The sequence below is a fragment of the Carassius gibelio genome, chromosome B22 (genome assembly GCF_023724105.1).
Source record: "Carassius gibelio isolate Cgi1373 ecotype wild population from Czech Republic chromosome B22, carGib1.2-hapl.c, whole genome shotgun sequence".
NCBI classification, from domain to species: Eukaryota; Metazoa; Chordata; class Actinopteri; order Cypriniformes; family Cyprinidae; genus Carassius; species Carassius gibelio.
This window is the reverse complement of record NC_068417.1, coordinates 1,363,315-1,384,519: the sequence shown is the minus strand read 5'-3', so window position 1 is coordinate 1,384,519 and position 21,205 is coordinate 1,363,315. Positions and strand designations below refer to the sequence as shown.

The following is a 21,205-nucleotide window of genomic DNA, read 5'->3' as shown; positions in this document are numbered from 1 at the left end:
GTACACTTTTCTGTAAACAGGCCTGAAGAATCACCTAAAGGTCATTCAAAGCAGAAACAACATTCATGTTCTTTATGTGGAAAGAGTTTTTAAAAGTTCACTAGAAAACACACACTGCTGTCTGTGAACTTCACTCTGAAAACATTGTTGGTTTGAATCCTGAAGGAACCAAAAAGACAAAGTTAAACATGAGACGATAACACTCACAGTCATCATAAATCCCTCAACAACAATTAAACCATGTTATTTGCTTTTAACAAATCTATTTCTGAATTTGTGCAGTCCTATTGTTTATTAGATTTTCTTTCTTTTTTAATACAGAACATTACTTTATTTTCTATAATGTGGGATGATTCTCCTTCATACACAATGCTTGGAAACCCTCAGCTGGACAAAGTAATGATGGAATCAAAAACCAGTTGGACATTGAGCCTATAAACATAAAGAAGCAGAAACTGTAGAACAAGTATTAATAATGCACCTTTATATGATTAGAAATAATTGAAAGTAACAAATGAATACACATCTCTGCATGTGGGACATTTCCAATAAACATGATAGCTAACAGTCCAGGAAGAGTGAAAATAATAATTCAGTGTTTTAAATGTATGAGGTGTAATATCCTCTCTCCAGTACAGCAGGTGGCAGTAACTGTTCAGCTCGCTCGAGACTCTCCAGTAAAACCCACGAAGAAGATGAAGACGAAACGAAAGTAACTGAAGACAACACGCAGATCGCGTGGATTTGATGTCATGTCCTAGAAAACATTCTTAATTTTCAAGCTTAAAGCACAGAAAAAATGAGTGTTTCAAATACATATGAATTCTCTTCTTAGTGGACAAGACTGCAAGTAAGTTTTCAGAAAGGGGTTATTGAAAACGAATGTGTTTCTGAAGGTTTTTCAGTATTTCCGCTTCTGTTTTATGTTGTTGTTTTCGTGACGCGAAATCGAAAGTGTTTTTAAACCAGCCATTTCTCATTAAGATCATTTGGTTATACTACATGACAGTGCATTTGATTGTAACTCACTTTATTTTATAGTGTTTTTTGTTGCTGTTGCTGCTAACTGAACATATTTCTTAATCTCATTAACCTCATCATCTCCAGGTCACAGTGAACAGCAGATTGTTGTCTCAAGCCAGTGCTGATCAATGACAGTTTATCTGCAGTCTGTCAGAGAAGAGAGGAAAGATGAGTCTCTCACAGAAACAGAGGTAAGACTGAGTCTGTTTTCAGACAATCATTTAAACACTGCTGCACTTTCAGAGGTTTGCTGGAGAAAACACAACCTTAACCAACTCTCTTTTATATTTACAAATGATTTGCAGAACTTCAGAGCTTCATAACTTCCTAATTAAAAAATAAATAATTACATAAAAATATTAAAAAAGTAGAAAAAGATGATAAATATCTGAGAACTAGAAATCTAAATTGTAATTTTACAACCACTCTTCAGCACTGGATATGTACTCTGTAAATTACTTCACATTAGTGATTTTGGTTTTTAGGTCCTAAATTATTTTTCAGACATTAAAAATGACTCTTAATTTAAAGGGTCATATGATGCTTTTTATTCCTGTAGAAAAGTTTCTCTTCTCTCTTTGTGTCATTAGTGTAAGATCAGGATCACATGTGTCTGTGAAGAGTGACCGGTCAAATGATGATGACAGACCAAACTTCAGTGAGAAAAAAACATCTATCAAAAGGTATTTATTATCTTTGACATTATAAAGTTGTGTTGGCTTATTTCTCCACTAAGATGCTTGTGATAGAAATTAATGAAATAAAACAATAAATGACTGATTTCCTCTTTATTGAACTCAGTCTGGAGCTTCTTTCCAGTAACACAATCACACAAGCAGACACAAGGAGGTATAAATTAACCATGAAAAATAGATCATGCAGCCAAACATGAATATGTCTTTCCATCTATCCATAGTCATAGATGGACAAATGCATGTCTATACTGTGCTTCATTACCATCCTCAACAGTGAAGCTCTTTAAATGAGACTGAAGGAGCTTCTGTAGTAAAGTGTTTTGTTCTTTGTGTCATTAGTGTAAGATCAGACTCACATGTGTCCAGCTCTGTGTCTGTGAAGAGTGACTGGTCAAAGAGAGAACCACCGAGATTCAGTGAAGAAACAACATCACGCACCAAACGGTATTTGATCTGTTTCTGATTTTTCTTTAAACATAGACTGTGTCAGAGAGTGTATCAGTGAATAATTATCATAAAACTACTTGTAGTCAATAAATTTATCACTTATTTATTGTTTTGCTCTTTGCTAAAATCTTTAAAATATACTTTGGTCATATATCTATTTTTTACCTAAAAATGCAGTATTTGATTTATTTTATTTACTCTCAGGTTTCAGTGTGAAACATTAGATCCAGATTTACAGTCTCACAGGAACCACAATAATTTTACAGACAGTCTCCTGCAGATCTTCCAGGTAATAAAACACATTTTCAAGAATATTTAATAATTATAATAAACAAATATTGATTGAAATATTGTTATTGAATAAGAGTGTGACAGAACTTTTATTTCTACTTTTTCTTTTTGAGAACCTATAAAATAAGAACGAAAGCCTATTTTTATTAATATTTAAAACAAAGTAATGATTGTCGCGACTTAATTTTTGATGAATATGTTTAATTACTGAATAAATACTTTTTAACCAAATATAGGGTTATTTTCTCTCATTCATTCTTGTCTTTCTTTGTAGGATCTTGAGAGCAAAATAATGACATTTCTGAAGAAAGAACTGGAAAAGTTTAAGAAAATATTACAAAAAGAGGACATGCAATACTTTGTGAAGGACTTTAATGAGAACAGATGCAGTATGAAAGAAGCAGCTCTTGATCTCACGCTCTACTTCCTGAGAGAGATGAAGCAAGATGAAGCTGCTGATACTCTAGAAGGTAAGAGACTCGAGATCATCTGTCAGATTGTCACTTATAAATGTAGAGAGAAAATAAGATTAAACAATATCTGTATTTTTGTTTTTGTTTAGATGATCTGGTCTTCATTCATCAGCTAAAGTGTAGCCTAAAGAAGAAGTATCAATGTGTGTTTGAAGGAATTGCAAAGCAAGGTGACTCTACACTTCTGAAGAACATCTACACAGATCTCTATATCACTCAGGGTTGTAGTGAACAGGTCAATACTGAACATGAGGTGAGACAGATTGAAGTTGCTTCCAGACGTCATGAATCACAGGAGATACAGGTTGAGTGCAAACATTTGTTTGAAGCACCTGAACAAGACAAGCAGATCAGAACTGTACTGACAAACGGAGTTGCTGGCATCGGAAAATCAGTCTCTGTGCAGAAGTTTGTTCTGGATTGGGCCGAAGGAAAAGAAAATCAAGATATCAGCTTCATATTTCCTCTTCCATTTAGAGAGATGAACTTAAAGGAGCAAGAAAAACTAAGTTTGATGGACCTTATAACTCAGTTTTTCCCAGAGACAAAAGGACTGAACCTTACAAGAAGAAATCAATTCAAAGTCTTGTTCATTCTTGATGGATTGGATGAATGTCGACTTCCTGTAAACTTTAAGGATAATGAGACGTGGTCTGATGTTTCATCACCAACCTCTCTGGATGTTCTCCTGACGAACCTCATCAAGGGAAATCTGCTTCCTTCTGCTCTCATCTGGATCACCAGCAGACCAGCAGCTGCCAGTAAGATTCCTCCTGACTGTATCGACCGGCTGACAGAGATACGAGGATTCAATGATGCACAAAAGGAGGAGTACTTCAGAAAAAGAGTCACAGATGAGAATCAGGCCAAAGAAATCATTGATCATGTTAAACAATCAAAGAGTCTCTTTATCATGTGCCACATCCCAGTCTTCTGCTGGATTTCAGCCACTGTTCTCCAGAACATTTTAGAGGAGAAAAGAAATAATGTTGTGAAAAACAATCAGGCTGATGATGCCTCCAAAACACTGCAGAAGTCAAATACTGAAGACACTCCTAAGACTCTGACACAAATGTACACACACTTCCTCAGATTTCAGATCCAGCAGAGCAGACGAAAGTATGATGGAGAACGTACACCAGATGTTTCCTGGGATAAAGATTCCATCTTTTCACTGGGGAAACTGGCATTTGATCAGCTAGAAAGAAACAATGTGATCTTCTATGACACAGATCTGGAAGCCTGTGGTATTGACGTCTATAAGGCATCAGTGTACTCAGGCATGTGTACCCAGATCTTTAAGGAGGAAACAGGGATCACTCTTGGTACCATGTACTGCTTCGTTCACTTGAGCATTCAAGAGTTTATTGCAGCCCTTTATGCACATCTGTTTCTATACATCAACAAGAAATATGTGTTTGATCAAGACTCTACAGAACAGAAAAACACAAATTTCCTTCAGATCCTTCTTGGAAAATCCAAAAAAAACATTATTGATTTGCTCAAGACTGCAGTGGACAAGGCACTAGAAAGTGATAATGGACACCTGGATCTTTTTCTTCGATTCCTCCTTGGTTTGTCACTCCAGTCCAATCAGAGACTCTTACAGGGTCTGTTGACACTGGAAAATAGAAATGAGCAGAGTAAAAAGGAAATAGTTCAGTACATCAAGCAGAAATTAGAGTCTAATCTGTCTCCAGAGAGATCCATCAATCTGTTCTACTGTCTGAATGAACTGAACGACCAAACTCTGGTGGAAGACATTCAGACCCACCTTAGCAAAGGAAGTCTCTCATCTGCTGATCTTTCACCTGCCCAGTGGTCTGCTTTGGTCTTTGTGTTGTTGACATCAGACGAGGAGTTGGAGGAGTTTGAGCTTCAGAAATTCAAGAAATCAGACGAGTGTCTCATTAGATTATCAGCGGTCATCAAAACCTGCAAAAGAGCTCTGTAAGTTATTTAATATATCTTGTCATGTTTTGTTCTCATCTTAAAATTGCATCAATCTACATTGATACTAGGGGTGAAACGGTTCAACTTTTTCATGGTTCGGTTTGTATCACAGTTTTATGGTCATGGTTATGGTACAGTTGGGTATGTGCTATGCTTATGGAAAAATTATACTTTCAAACAAAAGTAACAAATAAGAATATTCTAACTACAAACAACAAAGAAACTCATCAAGATAGAGCAGCACTTTTAAATATATAACTCATTGCCATAAATGATATAAGCCTGTTATTAATTTACTACCTGTTATTAAAAAAGTTTTATTCAAGCATGCTAGTTTGTTTTATGTAGGAAATTAAAATCAATACAATTCTAATATATATGCAGTATATTTACTGTTAATCTAAAAATTAGTATAATTTTTTTTTGTATTTAACAAATGTATTTCATGTATCAAAACCTTGTGATTTGATTTATTTCTCTTTTAGGCTAAATGATTGTGGCTTAACTGACAAAAGCTGTCCAGCTCTGGCTTCAGTTCTTGGATCAGATACCAATCTGAAAGAGCTGAACATGAACAATAATAATCTGCAGGATTCAGGAGTGAAGCTCCTCTGCACTGGACTGAAGAATATAAACTGCAAATTAGAGATACTGAGGTAAGTTTTGTGACAATCAATAGTGTTTTTTTTTTTCATTTAAATTTTGGAAATTTGCAGGCTTTAATTCCAGCATAAACTTTACATTACAGGGCCCTCATTTATCAACAGTGCATACACACAGATGTGTGTGTAATGAGTGCGTAAGAACAGTCTCATGCAAAGTGTGGGATCTTCCATCTTGTACTTTAACATAGGAATGTGTGTAAATATAAGCAGAACTCTGAGCATGCTTAAGCAGAGAATCTAGTGCTAGAATGGCAATACTACAAAAAGAAAGTGCTACTGCATCTTTCCCGTGTCCTTTAATTGCAAATACTAAATGTATAAATTAAAAGTTCAAGTTAGATAAGATATTTAGTCTTTTTTTTATCCCCCCAGGAAACAAGACTAAATATATATTTTGCTTATATAGTAAATTCATCTTGATTGTTTTATCAAAAAACAAGACAAAAATAATAAGAAGCCATTTTTTGCATGCAGCCAGGAAGTCATTTGAAATGTGGCTATAGTGTCATGACTGATCTGGCTATGCTGGAAGATTAGGCAAACCATGCGCTGTACCGAGAGCGTTTCAAAAAAAAAAAAAAAAAGGGGGGGGGGGGCTGATCTGTTTAGTGAGACCACAAAATTGCTTCTCAGTCAGTACTGCTTTCTTTTTCCATGATTTCGGTGAGGACATAATACATTCACATGATTTATAAAGGGAGGTGTTGTCACCATATATGGTTTATTGTTTCTTCACCCTAAAAAGGTTTTCTGGTACGACATACTTTAAGATAAGGAATAAGGCTTAGAGTTTTTAATGTCTTGGAAATCTTCTTACAGCCTTTAAAGACTTTCTAAAGTAATACAGTTGTATATTCTCTACAGCTTCTCCATAACGTTGTGAGATCTCTGTTGACTTCAGCACATTAATGGGTTGACTCTGTGTATGTGTAACAGCTCAAGCTAATTCTGTTTTAATAGAGTTTCTTAAGACATAATTGTGTTTTTATTCCACACCAAGCAAATAAGAGATACTCCACTCCAAAATGAATGTCGTTCCAAACCCGTAGAAGCTTTGTTCGTCTTTGGAACACAATTTAAGATATTTTGGATGAAAACCTGGAGGCTTTAGACTGCCAAGTAAAACAGCAATGTTGTGACATAGCTCTTTTATTCAAATCTTATAACTCAAAAATAATACATTATATAAGGTTATACATTGACATTATGATTTTTAATATATGGCTTTTAAAACTGAACTGTTATAGATGCAATTTAGATTTTATCCTGGATCTTCAGAAAAGCTTGTATTTCTAGAGTACTGCAGTATTTTGATTGCAACTGTAGTTTATAATTGTGGAAAAATAAAACTGCAAAAAATAAAAATAGCATTTGATGTAGTTTGAGTTCACCAGTATATAGCTTTACCCAGCTTTACTGTGAAGAGAGTCCATTCAGGCCAAAATCCCTGTAGTACATCATTTTATTTTCTTCATTCTAAAACATGTACTTGTGTGACAATCTGTGATTTTCTCATAGACTTTCAGACTGCAGTATCACTGAAGAAGGTTATAAAGCTCTGTCTTCAGCTCTGAGATCAAACCCTTCACACCTGATAGAGCTGGATCTCACAGGAAATGATCCTGGAGAATCAGGAGTGAAGCAGCTCAGTGATTTACTACAGGATCCAAACTGTCAACTCAACACACTGAGGTGAGACATGATGAAATAATACACAATCAATAATACATATTTAAAATTTCTGTGTGTGTGTGTGTGTACCGTATTTTTTGGACTATAAGTCGCACCTGAGTATAAGTCGCATCAGTCCAAAAATATGTCATGATGAGGAAAAAACATATATAAGTCACACTGGACTATAAGTCGCATTTATTTAGAAACAAGAGAAAACATTACCATCTCCAGCCGCGAGAGGGCGCTCTATGCTGCTCAGTGTAGTCTACAGGAGAACTGAGCAGCATAGAGCGCCCTCTGGCGGCTGGAGATGGTAATGTTTTCTAATGGTTAATTTCTCTTGGTTCATTTCTCTCGGTTCATGTCAAATTAATTTTGATAAATAAGTCACACCTGACTATAAGTCGCAGGACCAGCCAAACTATGAAAAAAAGTGTGACTTATAGTCCGGAAAATATGGTATGTGTATTATAGTGTATTATAGAATAACATTATTTCACTAATTCAGCAAGGTACACAATTTGTTGTTTAAAATGATCAAACATGAAAGATGAAATGCTGCAGCTGCTGTTGTTTTGATGATAAATGTCAGCACAGTTTAGTTGTGTTAAAAGTTACAGGTTAATCAGACATTTTGAGTCACTGGATGTACTGGTGTTCAGTAGTTTGGTGCCTCAATAGTTAACATTTACTTAATTTCTAGGGAATTAAAAACTAGAACTTTACAACTTTTAAAGTATGCAATAATATAAATCCATTAAATGACAACAGCATTTGATAAATGTATTTTTAGACAGGAACCACTTTGGCATGTTTACTTGAGTTTATTGAACACAAATTATCTTTGGCGATATGGTTCCTTATGGGGGTTCTTGCTCCGAGAATAATTGAACTACAAGAGCTTTAACATTAACCCCCCAGAACCACGAGTTTAGAAATACATGATAATTAAGACTTTTAGTAATGTCTTTAAAGCAAACAGTGATAATCATGTGGATGTGGCAGTAGGACGTCTATCCTGTAGTCTGGTTATGAGGATGAGTGTCTCTCAGCAGTGAGGTGCATGCCAGCTAAGATTTTGAAAGCCTTAGTGATCTGAAACAAAGAAGACGACAACCAGAAGGTGCACAGTAATATGCTCATGCTTATAATGGGGAGGGAGGTAGGGTTTATGAGCCGTTGAGCATAATAAGCAAGCAGTGGTGCCACATATATATGTCCCGAGTCTAATAGGAGAGTGGTAGTGATTTGACAGCTGACCGCATCAACCTATGCCTCCGTGGCCTGACTGAACTAATGCTGCACTCGATTAAACCAACTGTAAAATATACAGAATATTATTCAGTATAATGCACAAGGCTTAGTTTTTCAGATTATGCCTGTATTGTTTTATATACAGTACTGAATCCATATTTTTCAAATATTTTATATACTGTACCCACTTAAATTAATTCAACTCTGACACCATTTGAGATAAAGGTATTAAACCAACTGTAATATATTCAGGATCTTATTCTTTATAATACCAAGGCCCAAGGCAGATTATGGGCCCTATTTTGACGATCTAAACGCAAAGTGTAAAGTGCACAGCACAGGTGCAATCAGGGAGTGTCCAAATCCACTTTTGCTATTTTAACTACGGAAAAACGGTTTGCGCATGGTCTAAACTGGTTGTCTCTATTCTCTTAATGAGTAATGGGTGTTTTTTGGGCGTAACATGCAATAAACCAATCAGAGTGTCATCTTCCATTCCCTTTAAGAGCCAGTTGTGTTCGTGCCATGACGGATTTGCTATGTACTTGGCGGAATTTGCCAAGCGCAAAGACAGAATGCGTCTCTGAGATGAAACGGACCTGTTCGTGTGCGAGCAAAAAGATAGCCTTATTCTGATACATGCGATGACTATCCATTATGGCATGTAGGCATTTAGATACATCTGTAAATATATCACGATCTATATCGTGATCTGTATCGTAACTAGATTCTTGGCAATACACAGCCCTACTGAATGCACTGTACATATATTTCCATCAAGCTCAGATTCACAACACTGTAGATCTACTACAGCAGATCGATCACAGACCACAAACATGTGATGTTTGTCAGGAGAGGATCAGTGATAACACACACACACACACACACACACACACGTCTGAACCTGCATAATGAGCAGAATTACTGTTGCATCATTACAGACATCAGTTAAATAAAACTATCCAGAGATGGTCTGAACCCTGATCATGTTCTCTGTTAGTGGATCAGTAATCCAGTGTTTGTTGAATTCTGCTACATAATAATAGGAAGAGCCGGCAACTAAATATATCACTATGAATGCTTAGCTGTCACAAGCTAGTTATCTCTTTGCTAACTTTCCTCATCTCCTGCTTAAAAGCCAGAAAGATCTTCAGATTTTTGAGAATCATGATCTAGTGAGCTTTTGTCCCACGAGTTTCTTTTTAAATAATTTACTTTTGACTTTTTTGAAATTTTTGTATATTTAAATGTTCAACTGATTAAACTTGAACTAGAGCTTTTCGTTACAAACAATGTTTGATAATCTTTAAATGTTTTGTGATGCGATACACACTGGATTGATTCCAGCTTCATCTTCTCTTCTGCAGGTTTTTGGGTCCTGCTGCAGATGAAGGCTGTCAGTATGTGACTGGAATTGTGGGTAAAAACCCGTTACTCCTGAGAGAGCTGAATCTGAGTGAACATGAACTAGGAGACACAGGAGTGAATCAGATCTCTGCTCTACTGCAGGATAAACACTGTACACTCAACACACTGAAGTGAGTATCTTACATCATTTCACATGTTACATGACTAGTAATGTTACAGTCGTCTATTTTAATTCTCATTTGAGTCCAACCCCACGTTATAAAGCTTAAAAGAGCCAGGACATGTTTAATATAACTCTGATTATATTTGTCTGAAAGAAGAAATTCATATACATCTAGGATGTCTTGAAGGTGAGTAAATCATGGAGTAATTTTCATTTTTGGGTGAACTATCCCTTTAAGTGCACAGGGGTTGGAGAAAATACTGTGAACACATTAGAAATAGCCAGTATTTTATTAATGTGTTTAACATTGTTTGTCTTTAATACAGCTTCCAACCTTCTTAGAATAGATTCATACAATTTTTGAATAGACTTCAGTTAAAAGTGTCTCTAACTTCTGCTGTGACTGCTGAATGTGATCATGTTTACTGACTACAAAGTGAGGATTGAAGTCTAATTAAAAAAAAAAAAGTATATGTGTGTATGTGTATGCATGTTTCTATATTTCAATGTAATTTCATAAAGGCAGGGTCAGTCTGGTTTCCACTGTCACTGCTGGGGCAACAGGAGTTTAGGTTAGAGGAGGTTATGAATGAAGGAGGTGTTTCTCTGAGTCTGGAGAGCATCAGTGCATATTTATATCAAACGACCCGATCGACTGCGACCCGGATATCATTAAAAATATTTTTGGATGACTATATATATATAAATACATATTCATATATAATTTTTTTGTATAGTTAATCTGTCTATATTCTGTACTGTATATTTTACTTGTAAAGTTAGTTGTTGTGTGATCTAAACATTTGAAAGTTGTAATGAGTGTTTCTTGTTGCTCATACAGCAGGTCAAATACACAACCCAATATCCAATCATTTCAGTTAATAATACCAAAAATACACACACATTTCTCTTTTATCCAGTGGGACAGAACTGTTTTCATTGTGTTTATTAATGGGACACAACAGAATAGTTCTGTGCTGCTGTATCAGAACATATTCATAGTGTTTATTGATGCTTCATATCATCTCTCTGTCATCAAACACCAGATTAATGAATGTGTAACACAACTGAACAGAACCGGTCCAGACTGGGCTTTATTCTGTGCAGGCATTGCTTCTTCAGTCTGACCTGTTTCAGAGAAATATTACTGTACTTCACATCTACACACACAGACAAACCTACAGTTTTATTTAGATGTGCAAAGTTGAATCTGTGTAGCAAAGCTGATCAAGTCACTGGACAGAGCAGAGCGAATGCATTTACGTTGTAGTGATGTTCAGACCAGAATCAGTTTAAACACAAATACACAGCAGTCAGGACTTTTATTTTAGACAATATGATCAGTTTTAGACAAAAGATGAAATAAGAATTATATGACAGAAATAAAAAGATACGAAAGATTTCAACACCTTTTCCCACAAGGTTGTTAGGAATTAAAACTTCATTGTATTTCTATCAAAAATCAGGAGAAATTGTACATAAATCATGAGAAGTGTCAATTATTTTATTAAATGAACAACTTGTTTGTTTTTCTGTTTTGAAGACCAAATTGTGGAAAATTATCCAAAGATGTTCAGACACTCTTCCTCTGTTTTTTGTTTTATCAAGACATTGTGACTTTATTAAATAGTTTTCTTCTATCTTCTCTCTTTCTCTCAATGTAGATTAAGATGCTGTTATTTAATAGATGAAGGTTGTTCTGCTGTGACTTCATGAACATAACGTGTCTGATTCATTGTGTTTTCTCTTTCTGTCTTCAGTCTGCGTGATTGCAGTATTACAGAGAAACAGTGTCTCATCCTGACTTCAGCTCTGAAATCAAACCCATCACACCTGAGAGAACTGAACCTGAGTCTGAATGAACTACTAGGAGACTCTGGAGTGAAACACCTCAGTGATCTACTGATGAACACACAATTCAAGCTGGAGAAACTACAGTTAGTATCATTATACTCTACAGCAGTTACAGTCAGATTAAAGATTACTGTTTACTTTCAGGAAAAGAAAAGGAAAGGATGTGACGTGTGGCCAAATATAGTGTCCCATACTCTGAACATCTGCATTTAACACACACACACACACACACTCACACACACACACACTCTCTCTCACACACACACACACCTGCGGCGCTGAGGAACAGTTGGGGTTCAGTTCTTGTTCGAGGGTCTCATCTCAGTCAATCAATGTTCTCTCTTCTACAGGTTAAACTGCATCAGTATTACAGATGAAGGTTGTGCTGCTCTGGCATCAGCGTTTAATTCAAACCTCAGAGAGCTGGATCTGAGCAGGAATCAAATAGGAGACTCTGGAGTGACAGAAATCTCCAGTCTGCTGAGAAATTCACAGACACTACAGATACTCAGGTCTGAATTTAGTTAATTTAAACATAAATCAATGTAAAGCTCTAGCTGGTATATAAACTGACGCTGTGTCACAAGGAATGGGTCAGTAATGTGAAATTTTTGTGTTGGTGTAGATGCATTTATAAAATATTGACAAACAGATTTATTTTTGGAGGAGATGGGAAATGTTAATATCCTAATTGTGTAATAAATGTTTTAATGTGTTTTATTTAGTCTTTCTGAAGATTTTCAGATTGCAGTATTACTGAAGAAGGTTATAATAAAGTTACATAATTTTTTTATTAAAAAATCTTATAACTCAAATGTTACATTATATTGACAATAGCTCTTTTTTAATATGCATCAGCAATTTTTTTTTTTTAATCCTGGATCTTCAGAAAAGCTTGTATTGGTAAAGTACTGCAGTCTCTGAGGGACTGAGTAATTTTGATTGCAACTGAAGGTTATAATTGTGGGAAATTAAAATGCAAGAAAAGCAGATTACGTTCACCAATATATAACTTTACCCAGCTTTACTGTGAAAAGAGTCAATTCAGGCAAAAATGTCTGTAGTGCTTCTTTTTTTTTTCTTCATTCTAGAACATGTACTTCTATGACAATCTGTGTTATAATGAAGAATAACATATTTTTCTAATAGACTTTCAGACTGCAGTATCAGTGAAGAAGGTTATAAAGCTCTGTCTTCAGCTCTGAGATCAAACCCTTCACACCTGATAGAGCTGGATCTCACAGGAAATGATCCTGGAGAATCAGGAGTGAAGCAGCTCAGTGATTTACTACAGGATCCAAACTGTCAACTCAAGACTCTGAGGTGAGACCTGATGAAATAATGCTGAATAAATGATACACATTTGAGTTATTTATATTATATTTTTTCTAATAATTTAACGGCCTCGAGTCAATTATTTAGCTTATACTGCGGTTGCCACACCTAAAGACATCAATCAGATGATAGATTTAAAGGGATTCATCTGGGTTTTGTACTTGAATCACTGTTGTGAGTAGGATTATTTGTTCCGCATCTCATCCAATGCCTCTTTTGCTGAATCTAAAACATAATTTTAAAGCTGGTAATGGAGGCTTGAGCCTTTGATAGCATTCTAATGCAGTTATTAATGAAGTTATTAAAAAGAGAGGGAGAGAGACAGAGACGCACAGAGAGAGAGAGAGGGAGAGAGAGAGCTTGTGTGAATTAGGCTTCCTCTGTGCTTCCCTCAACAGTGTTCTGCAGCAGTGTCTCTAAACAGCTGTTATTACCTCGCTAATGAGAAATGTCATGTGTGTTTACTTTCAGAAAATCATCTGTCATGATGTTGTTTTTACATTTACATTTATTCATTTAACTGACGCTTTTTATCCAAAGCGACTTACAATTGCTATATATGTCAGAGGTCGCACGCCTCTGGAGCAACTAAGGGTTAAGTGTCTTGCTCAGGGACACATTGGTGTCTCACAGTGGATTCGAACCCGGGTCTCCCACACCACAGACGTGTGTCTTATCCACTGGACTGGGGTGGTGTTAGCGCAGTCCTGTAACTACTGTTATAACAGCTTTACTATATGTGAAGTGATATGAACTGTAATGAGGTCAAGAGAGCTGCATGGAACTACGTTCACTGTGCGTTTCCCAGAAAAATAATGTTCGTCAGCCAATTAGATTCAAGCATTCAGTGGCCCTGTAGTATAAATTATATTATTACACTTATTCAGTAGGTACACAATTTGTTGTTGAAAATGATCAAACATGAAAGATCAGATGCTGCAGCTGCTGTTGTTTTGATGATAAATGTCAGCACAGTTTAGTTGTGTTAAAAGTTACAGCTTAATCTGACATTTTGGGTCACTAGATTTGCTGGTGTTTAGTAGTTTGGTGCCTCGATAGTTAACATTTATGATTGTGTTATTGTGGACATTTCTCATGAAAAACATATTCAGTGTGATTTATTATCCTGATTGTTTAAATATTACTGAATGCTCTGTACACTAATTTCCATCAAGCTCAGATTCACAACACTGTAGATCTACTACAGCAGATCAATCACAGACCACAAACATGTGATGTGTGTCAGGAGAGGATCCGTGATAATTGTGCATAGACAGACATCAGTTAAATAAAACTATCCAGAGTAGTGGTGGGCGATTTGAGCTAAAATTCACATCACAATATTTTACACTGTCCAGGAGATATCGATATTATATTGTGATATGAGAAAAAAAAAATCATGGCAAAATATTTTAACTTTACATAACTAGAAAAAATTAGGGATTGGAGATAGAACTGAAAAGTATTTTTTATTGTGCCATTGTTTTACTCAAAAAGTGCAAATGTGCAACATAAGGTAGGTCTGTATGAATTAAATTAAATATTGTGTGTTTGAGTTGTCCAGTGGTTCCCAAACCTTTTGTGACCCCCCCCTTTAGTAGGCCCCACCCCCTTCTTTTTTTTCTTTTTTTTTAAGTCTCATATGCTCACCAGGGCTACATTTTTTTAATTAAAACTAAAGTACAGAGATTGTGATAATAATGTGAATGTTGTCAATTTAAATGATCTATTTGGATGTTTTAACATATAGGCTACCGTATGGTCAATTCCCATGAAAAATATTCAGTTTGATGAGTTATCCTGACTGTTTAAAAGTTACTGAATGCACTGTACATTAATTTCCATCAAGCTCAGATTCACAACACTGTAGATCACTGATCTAGAATAGAGAACTGGATTGCTCATGACGTCGTGAAAGTGAATCACCATATTGGTAATCCCTTTTGTCTGTGTAAATGTTCTATTGAATTAATTGGAAATTGTATGATTTTAATGAGACATCACATAAGTCAGCTTTTTAAAACTGAAGTATCCCTGTACATTCTTACAATGCAAAAACTCAAGGGAATTTCGTCTACTTATTAAAAAGCTACGTTCATTACAGTAGCGAACATTATGAACACGATAAACATCAGACAGACACGACCTCATCATATAACAAATGACAAAGTGCTCGTTCTGAAATCTGAAAAAACACATAAACACACATCTTTATTCGCATTGAACAGTTATTTATTGTTTATATAATTCTGTTATAGTGTTTTTATTCGTACAGTAGGTGCTAACTGTAAATGTTTCAACAAGAATTTCGTTAACATCATTCATTTTGAAGCAGGTAATGATTTAAATGGTGGTTAAATTATTATTAATTTAGCATACAATATCTTACATGCAAACAGTAGATAATGCTAGTAGACATATTTGCGCTATTTTGGAGATACTGAAATAGAGGTCTTAACGGGTCCAAAAATTTGTGCCCGAACCCAAAAGATATCCGTAATGTACTAGACTGAACCGACCCGGACCAGTCTATTTTTTCAAAAGCTGGACCCAAGCCCATCTGGAAGACAAAGCCCCGACTGGACCCGATTGTAACATATTCCACCTTAAATTGCTATTGCAAGCCAATAAACCTGTTGCGAAAAATACAACTTTTTGTTTTACCTAATTTAAGGAGCCATAATCTCTCTTCTTTGTACCTGACTGCCTGTGATGCATTCAAGTTATTTTTCGCGTTATTCCAAGTCCGAGCTCAATCCACTCATTGTTTCAGCTTCAAAAGTCCACTTGATGTCACAGTGACGGATGACAAATGCAACTGTGCACATGTACATTCTGACTCGAATTTAACTTGCATAATAACTTCGATCTTTTGCCCTTTTGAACTATAATAACGATCGCTCGTTCAGTGCCATGGCTGCTCTGTCTATCATCTCTGTGCTCTCTGCTCTGCTTCGAGTCTGAATCTGACCACTAAAACTTTAATTAAACTGTTCATTTATATTATTATAAAAATGGGAGAAAATGTAAAGCGCGGTTTGGCTGTCGAAGTCATTGTGTCCCTCACTGGTTGCCATAGAAACCTTGCTTTTTTTTGCCTCACACTTTTCTTTTCTTAATTTTACAAGTGGCAAGTTACAAAAAAACAAGCAGTTTCTGATCACAGCCGGGTGTTCTCCGAGTCTGATGATCGCACGGGCATTACACACAATGTTAAACAGACCCGGGACCCGAGGTAATAGATTCGGACCTGACCCGGCTGATGATTTAAAATATGCTTTTCAACTGATTTTGAGCCTCACAGAAAACATTCATGTGACAGTTTACCTCAGATTTAGTTGCTGATTTGAAATATATTAAATATGAGTCTGTCAAGTCTGCAAGCATTATTACCGTGTGTGCACTTGCATTAACTCTGAGTCTGTCTGTGTGCTCTGCTTGTAACGTCAGAGAAAGAGAGAGAGAAAGAGAGATTGCTTTTTTTTTGTCTCCCACTTTTCTTTTCCTAATTTTACAAGTGGCAAGTTACAAAAAAACAAGCAGTGTCTGATCACAGCCGGGTGTTCCCCGAGTCTGATGATCGCACGGGCATTACACACAATGTTAAACAGACCCGGGACCCGAGGTAATAGATTCGGACCTGACCCGGCTGATGATTTAAAATATAGACCCGAACCCATTCGGGTCGACGGGTCTCGGGTGCACTGTGAAGACCTCTAGTCTGAAATAGATGTTGCTCAATCAGGACATTAAAATTATAAACACCATAATTTATTCAGATAATAACTGAATACAGACAGTACATACATGAAATTAAGCTATAATATACTGTATATAAAATATAAATTAAGCTTTTCATTTTAGTAAAGAACAATATTAACAGAAGCTATTGTATTATTCATTGTATATTCAAATCAATTTCTGATACTATTAGGTTCATATTTAATCATTCCTGAATAATTACGTGTATAAAGAAATAGGCTATATTTTGTGTTGGATCAGATACATGTGTCGTCAGTGCGCAGCAGACACACACACCTAAACGATTTAAATATATACTTATACAGTGTTTGGTGAATTCTGCTACATAATAATAGGCAGGGCCGGTGTCCTGACATTTTATCCTACCCTGTCAGATTTTCCTACGCGGGTTTACTGCGCACGCGCACATCAATATCGCGTCCTTTGTCTTATGCTAAACAACGATATTTAATGTATCTGCATTACTGTAAGGGTAGGTTTAGGGATGGGGTAGGTGTAGACTTTAATAAAAACGCAATCTAATTGGTAGAAAATAATATTTATTGTTGGTTTCCTGTAACTGTATCCCTTTTAGCTACAACCGCGAATATAACACATAATTACTGTATTTGCAGTACTGTAAGGGTATGATTAGGGTTGTGGTAGGTGTAGACATTAATAAATCATAACTTTACAGTAGAATTTTCGTTGTGGAATTGTACTACCCACTGTTTTGGTGGGAGGTAGGAAAATCTGACAGAACACAGACTCTAGACAGAACACCGGCGCTCCGCACACGCACATCACGCACTGCGCGTAGGGCACCAAGTGCTTTGGGGGGCACCAAAAAATCTGGGTCGTGAAAAAATCATCACAATAGGCTACTAGAATAAATAACAAATAAAATATTTCTAAAAGCATGTTAATATACAAAAGCAATACAAAAGTAATATAGGCCTAGACCAAATTAGTCGAGAAAAAGGTGAATCTCTGTGCCAGTCTCCCTCTGGTGCGCCCCCTTCCCCACCTCCCAGTGGTCTGTTCGATTATGCCTCAATCAATGTCAAATTTGGCAGACCGAACTCAGACATGGCCTCGAAAAGAGTTGAGGGCGGAAAAAAGAAGAGACAGCGGAGCGGGATGATGCTCGTGCGTCGCTTGCAGGTAAGACAATGTTTTAAATAAAAATGTTAGTTTTAAAAGAACGGCTTTAGGTAACAACGTTATTTTTTTCAGTAACGCAGTAATCTAACTAATTACTTTTCCCGTTGTTACAACACCGTTAACGTTATTTGAACGTTAAATGCGGTGCGTTACTATGCATTGATTTAATAAACTTTGTAATCCGAACGCACCCCTGGCTCACACAGCGAGTGAGCAGGTGGGTTAATGACGAGATAAGCGGTTGTGATTGGCTAAGGGAGAGTCATGTGTTACATGGTAGCCAATCAGAGCCAGTGTTTTTACACACATGCCGGCCAGCGGCGCCAAACACACACACACACACACACACACACGCAACAGCTACACAGAGATTTGCAGCAGAGATGGCGAGATGGCGAGTCAGGAGCAATCCGATGAAAAGTTGGCATTTTCAAGGTGAAGATATAAGCACTACTTCAAAATCATTGTGGTCAAAGGCAAGAACGCGCATGTAATGTGTACACCCTTTCTTAAGATAATACTTGAAGTGCAGGATAAAACTCTTGCTGTCTGTTGACGTGCAATAAATATTGAAAGTTATGTACCTATCTGTTCTACTCATTTCAACTGACTTGTAAAAACTGAAAAAAAGAAAAAAAAATTACATATTATCTGACATGTAGCAACTTTTTTTTTTTTTTTTTTGCAGTAACGCAAATAGTTACTTTCCCTGGTAACGAGTTACTTTTATTATAGAGTAATTCAGTTACTCAGTTAAACTCAGTTACTTTTTGGAACAAGTAGTGAGTAACTATAACTAATTCCTTTTTTAAAGTAATGTTCCCAACACTGCTGATAGCTGATTTTGCAGCTAGGAAATGTAGGCGTGTGCCTCTGTAGGGCCTCTGACAACTGATGGTAGTGAAAATGTTTAATATAGTTCTATATAATAGCAGAATGGTGTCTTTATAGAGATGTAGTCCCTCTGTGGAGTAATTTCTACTGTGCAGTTATGCATGGTTATTTGCAGTTTAAAATGTGCACTTTAAAATTCATACTTCATAAAATTCATACACTTATACTGTTATTTGCACTAAACTTTTTTGCACTTTTAACTTTCTGTGTTCACATTGTTCAGTTCCATTTATTCATTTGCAGCAGTTATTTTGGAAGTAAAGAGAACCTATCTAAGAAATTCTGAATGGTAGTTATTTCTTTGGTTGGTGGGTGGGTGGTTGGTTGGGGAGGGGGGCACCACCAAGCATTTGTGCTTAGGGCACCCAAATGGCTAGCGCCGGCCCTGATAATAGGAAGAGCCAGCATCAAAAGATCAATTAAATGTATCACTATGAATGCTTAGCTGTCACAAGCTAGTTATCTCTTTTGCTAACTTTCCTCATCTCCTGCTTAAAAGCCAGAAATATCTTCAGATGCTTGAGAATCATGATCTAGTGAGCTTTTGTCCCACGAGTTTCTTTTAAATTTACTTTTGACTTTTGTCTTTCTAAAAAAAAATATATATATTTAAATGTTCAACTGTTTAAACTTGAACTAGAGCTTTTCATTACAAACAGTGTTTGATAATCTTTAAATGCTTTGTGATGTAATGCACATTGAGTTGATTCCAGCTTCATCTTCTCTTCTGCAGGTTTTTGGGTCCTGCTGCAGATGAAGGCTGTCAGTATGTGACTGGAATTGTGGGTAAAAACCCGTTACTCCTGAGAGAGCTGGATCTGAGGGGACGTGAACTAGGAGACACAGGAGTGAGTCAGATCTCTGCTCTACTGCAGGATAAACACTGTACACTCAACAAACTGAAGTGAGTATCTTACATCATTTCACATGTTACATGACTAGTAATGTTACAGTCCTCTATTTTAATTCTCATTTGAGTCCGACCTCACGTTATAAAGCTTGGAAGAGCCAGGACATTTTTAATATAACTCTGATTATATTTGTCTGAAAGAAGAAATTCATATACATCTAGGATGTCTTGAGGGTGAGTAAATCATGGAGTAATTTTCATTTTTGGGTGAACTATCCCTTTAAGTGCACAGGGGTGGAGAAAATAATGTGAACACATTAGAAATAGCCAGTATTTTATTAATGTGTTTACCATAATTTGCCTTTAATACAGCTTAGAATAGATTCATACAACTTTTGAATAGACTTCAGTTAAATTTAGTCTCTAGCTTCTGCTGTGACTGTTGAATGTGTTCATGTTTACGGACTACAAACTGAGGATTGAAGACTAATTGAAAATTAGTCAGTCTGGTTTCCACTGTCACTTCTGGGTCTTCCTCTGGGACAACGGCCAGGGTTTTTTGGTCAACTGTGTCTCTGAGTTTAGGTTAGAGGAGGTTATGAATGAAGGATGAGTTTCTCTGCATCTGGAGAGCATCAGTGCTGAGGATCATTTCATAAAGTTAAAGATATTAATAATAATAGCTCAGAAGTCACTTTCAGACAGCAGCGAGTGTTTGAAATAACTTCTGTTTGAGATCTGATGTGGATTATGATAACCTTACAAGGCTTCATATCATCTCTCTGTCATCAAACACCAGATTAATGAATGTGTAACACAACTGAACAGAACCGGTCCAGACTGGGCTTTATTCTGTGCAGGCATTGCTTCTTCAGTCTGACCTGTTTCAGAGAAATATTACTGTACTTCACATCTACACACACAGACAAACCTACAGTTTTATTTAGATGTGCAAAGTTGAATCTGTGTAGCAAAGCTGATCAAGTCACTGGACAGAGCAGAGCGAATGCATTTACGTTGTAGTGATGTGCAGACCAGAATCAATTTAAACACAAATACACAGCAGTCAGGACTTTTATTTTAGACAATATGATCAGTTTTAGACAAAAGATGAAATAAGAATTATATGACAGGAATAAAAAGATGTGAAAGATTTTAACACCTTTCACACAAAGTTGTGGGGAATTAAAACTTCATTGTATTTCTATCAAGAATCAGCAGAAATTGTACATAAATCATGAGAAGTGAAAATAATTTGATTAAATGAACAACTTGTTTGTTTTTCTGTTTTGAAGACCAAATTGTGGAAAATTATCCAAAGGTGTTCAGACACTCTTCCTCTGTTTTTTGTTTTATCAAGA

General features: G+C 36.2%; 1 protein-coding gene across 1 annotated transcript in view; it reads left to right on the top strand.

The window, feature by feature from the left end:
• The window catches only part of LOC127987560 (uncharacterized), a 1,055,570-nt gene that overhangs the window by 610,652 nt on the left and 423,713 nt on the right, over positions 1–21,205 (top strand). Inside the window, exons 40-44 of the mRNA XM_052589928.1 lie at positions 7,066–7,239; positions 9,843–10,013; positions 11,767–11,943; positions 12,211–12,372; positions 13,010–13,183. Of these exons, the coding sequence (XP_052445888.1) occupies positions 7,066–7,239; positions 9,843–10,013; positions 11,767–11,943; positions 12,211–12,372; positions 13,010–13,183 (858 nt within the window). The remainder of the gene's footprint in view (positions 1–7,065; positions 7,240–9,842; positions 10,014–11,766; positions 11,944–12,210; positions 12,373–13,009; positions 13,184–21,205) is intronic.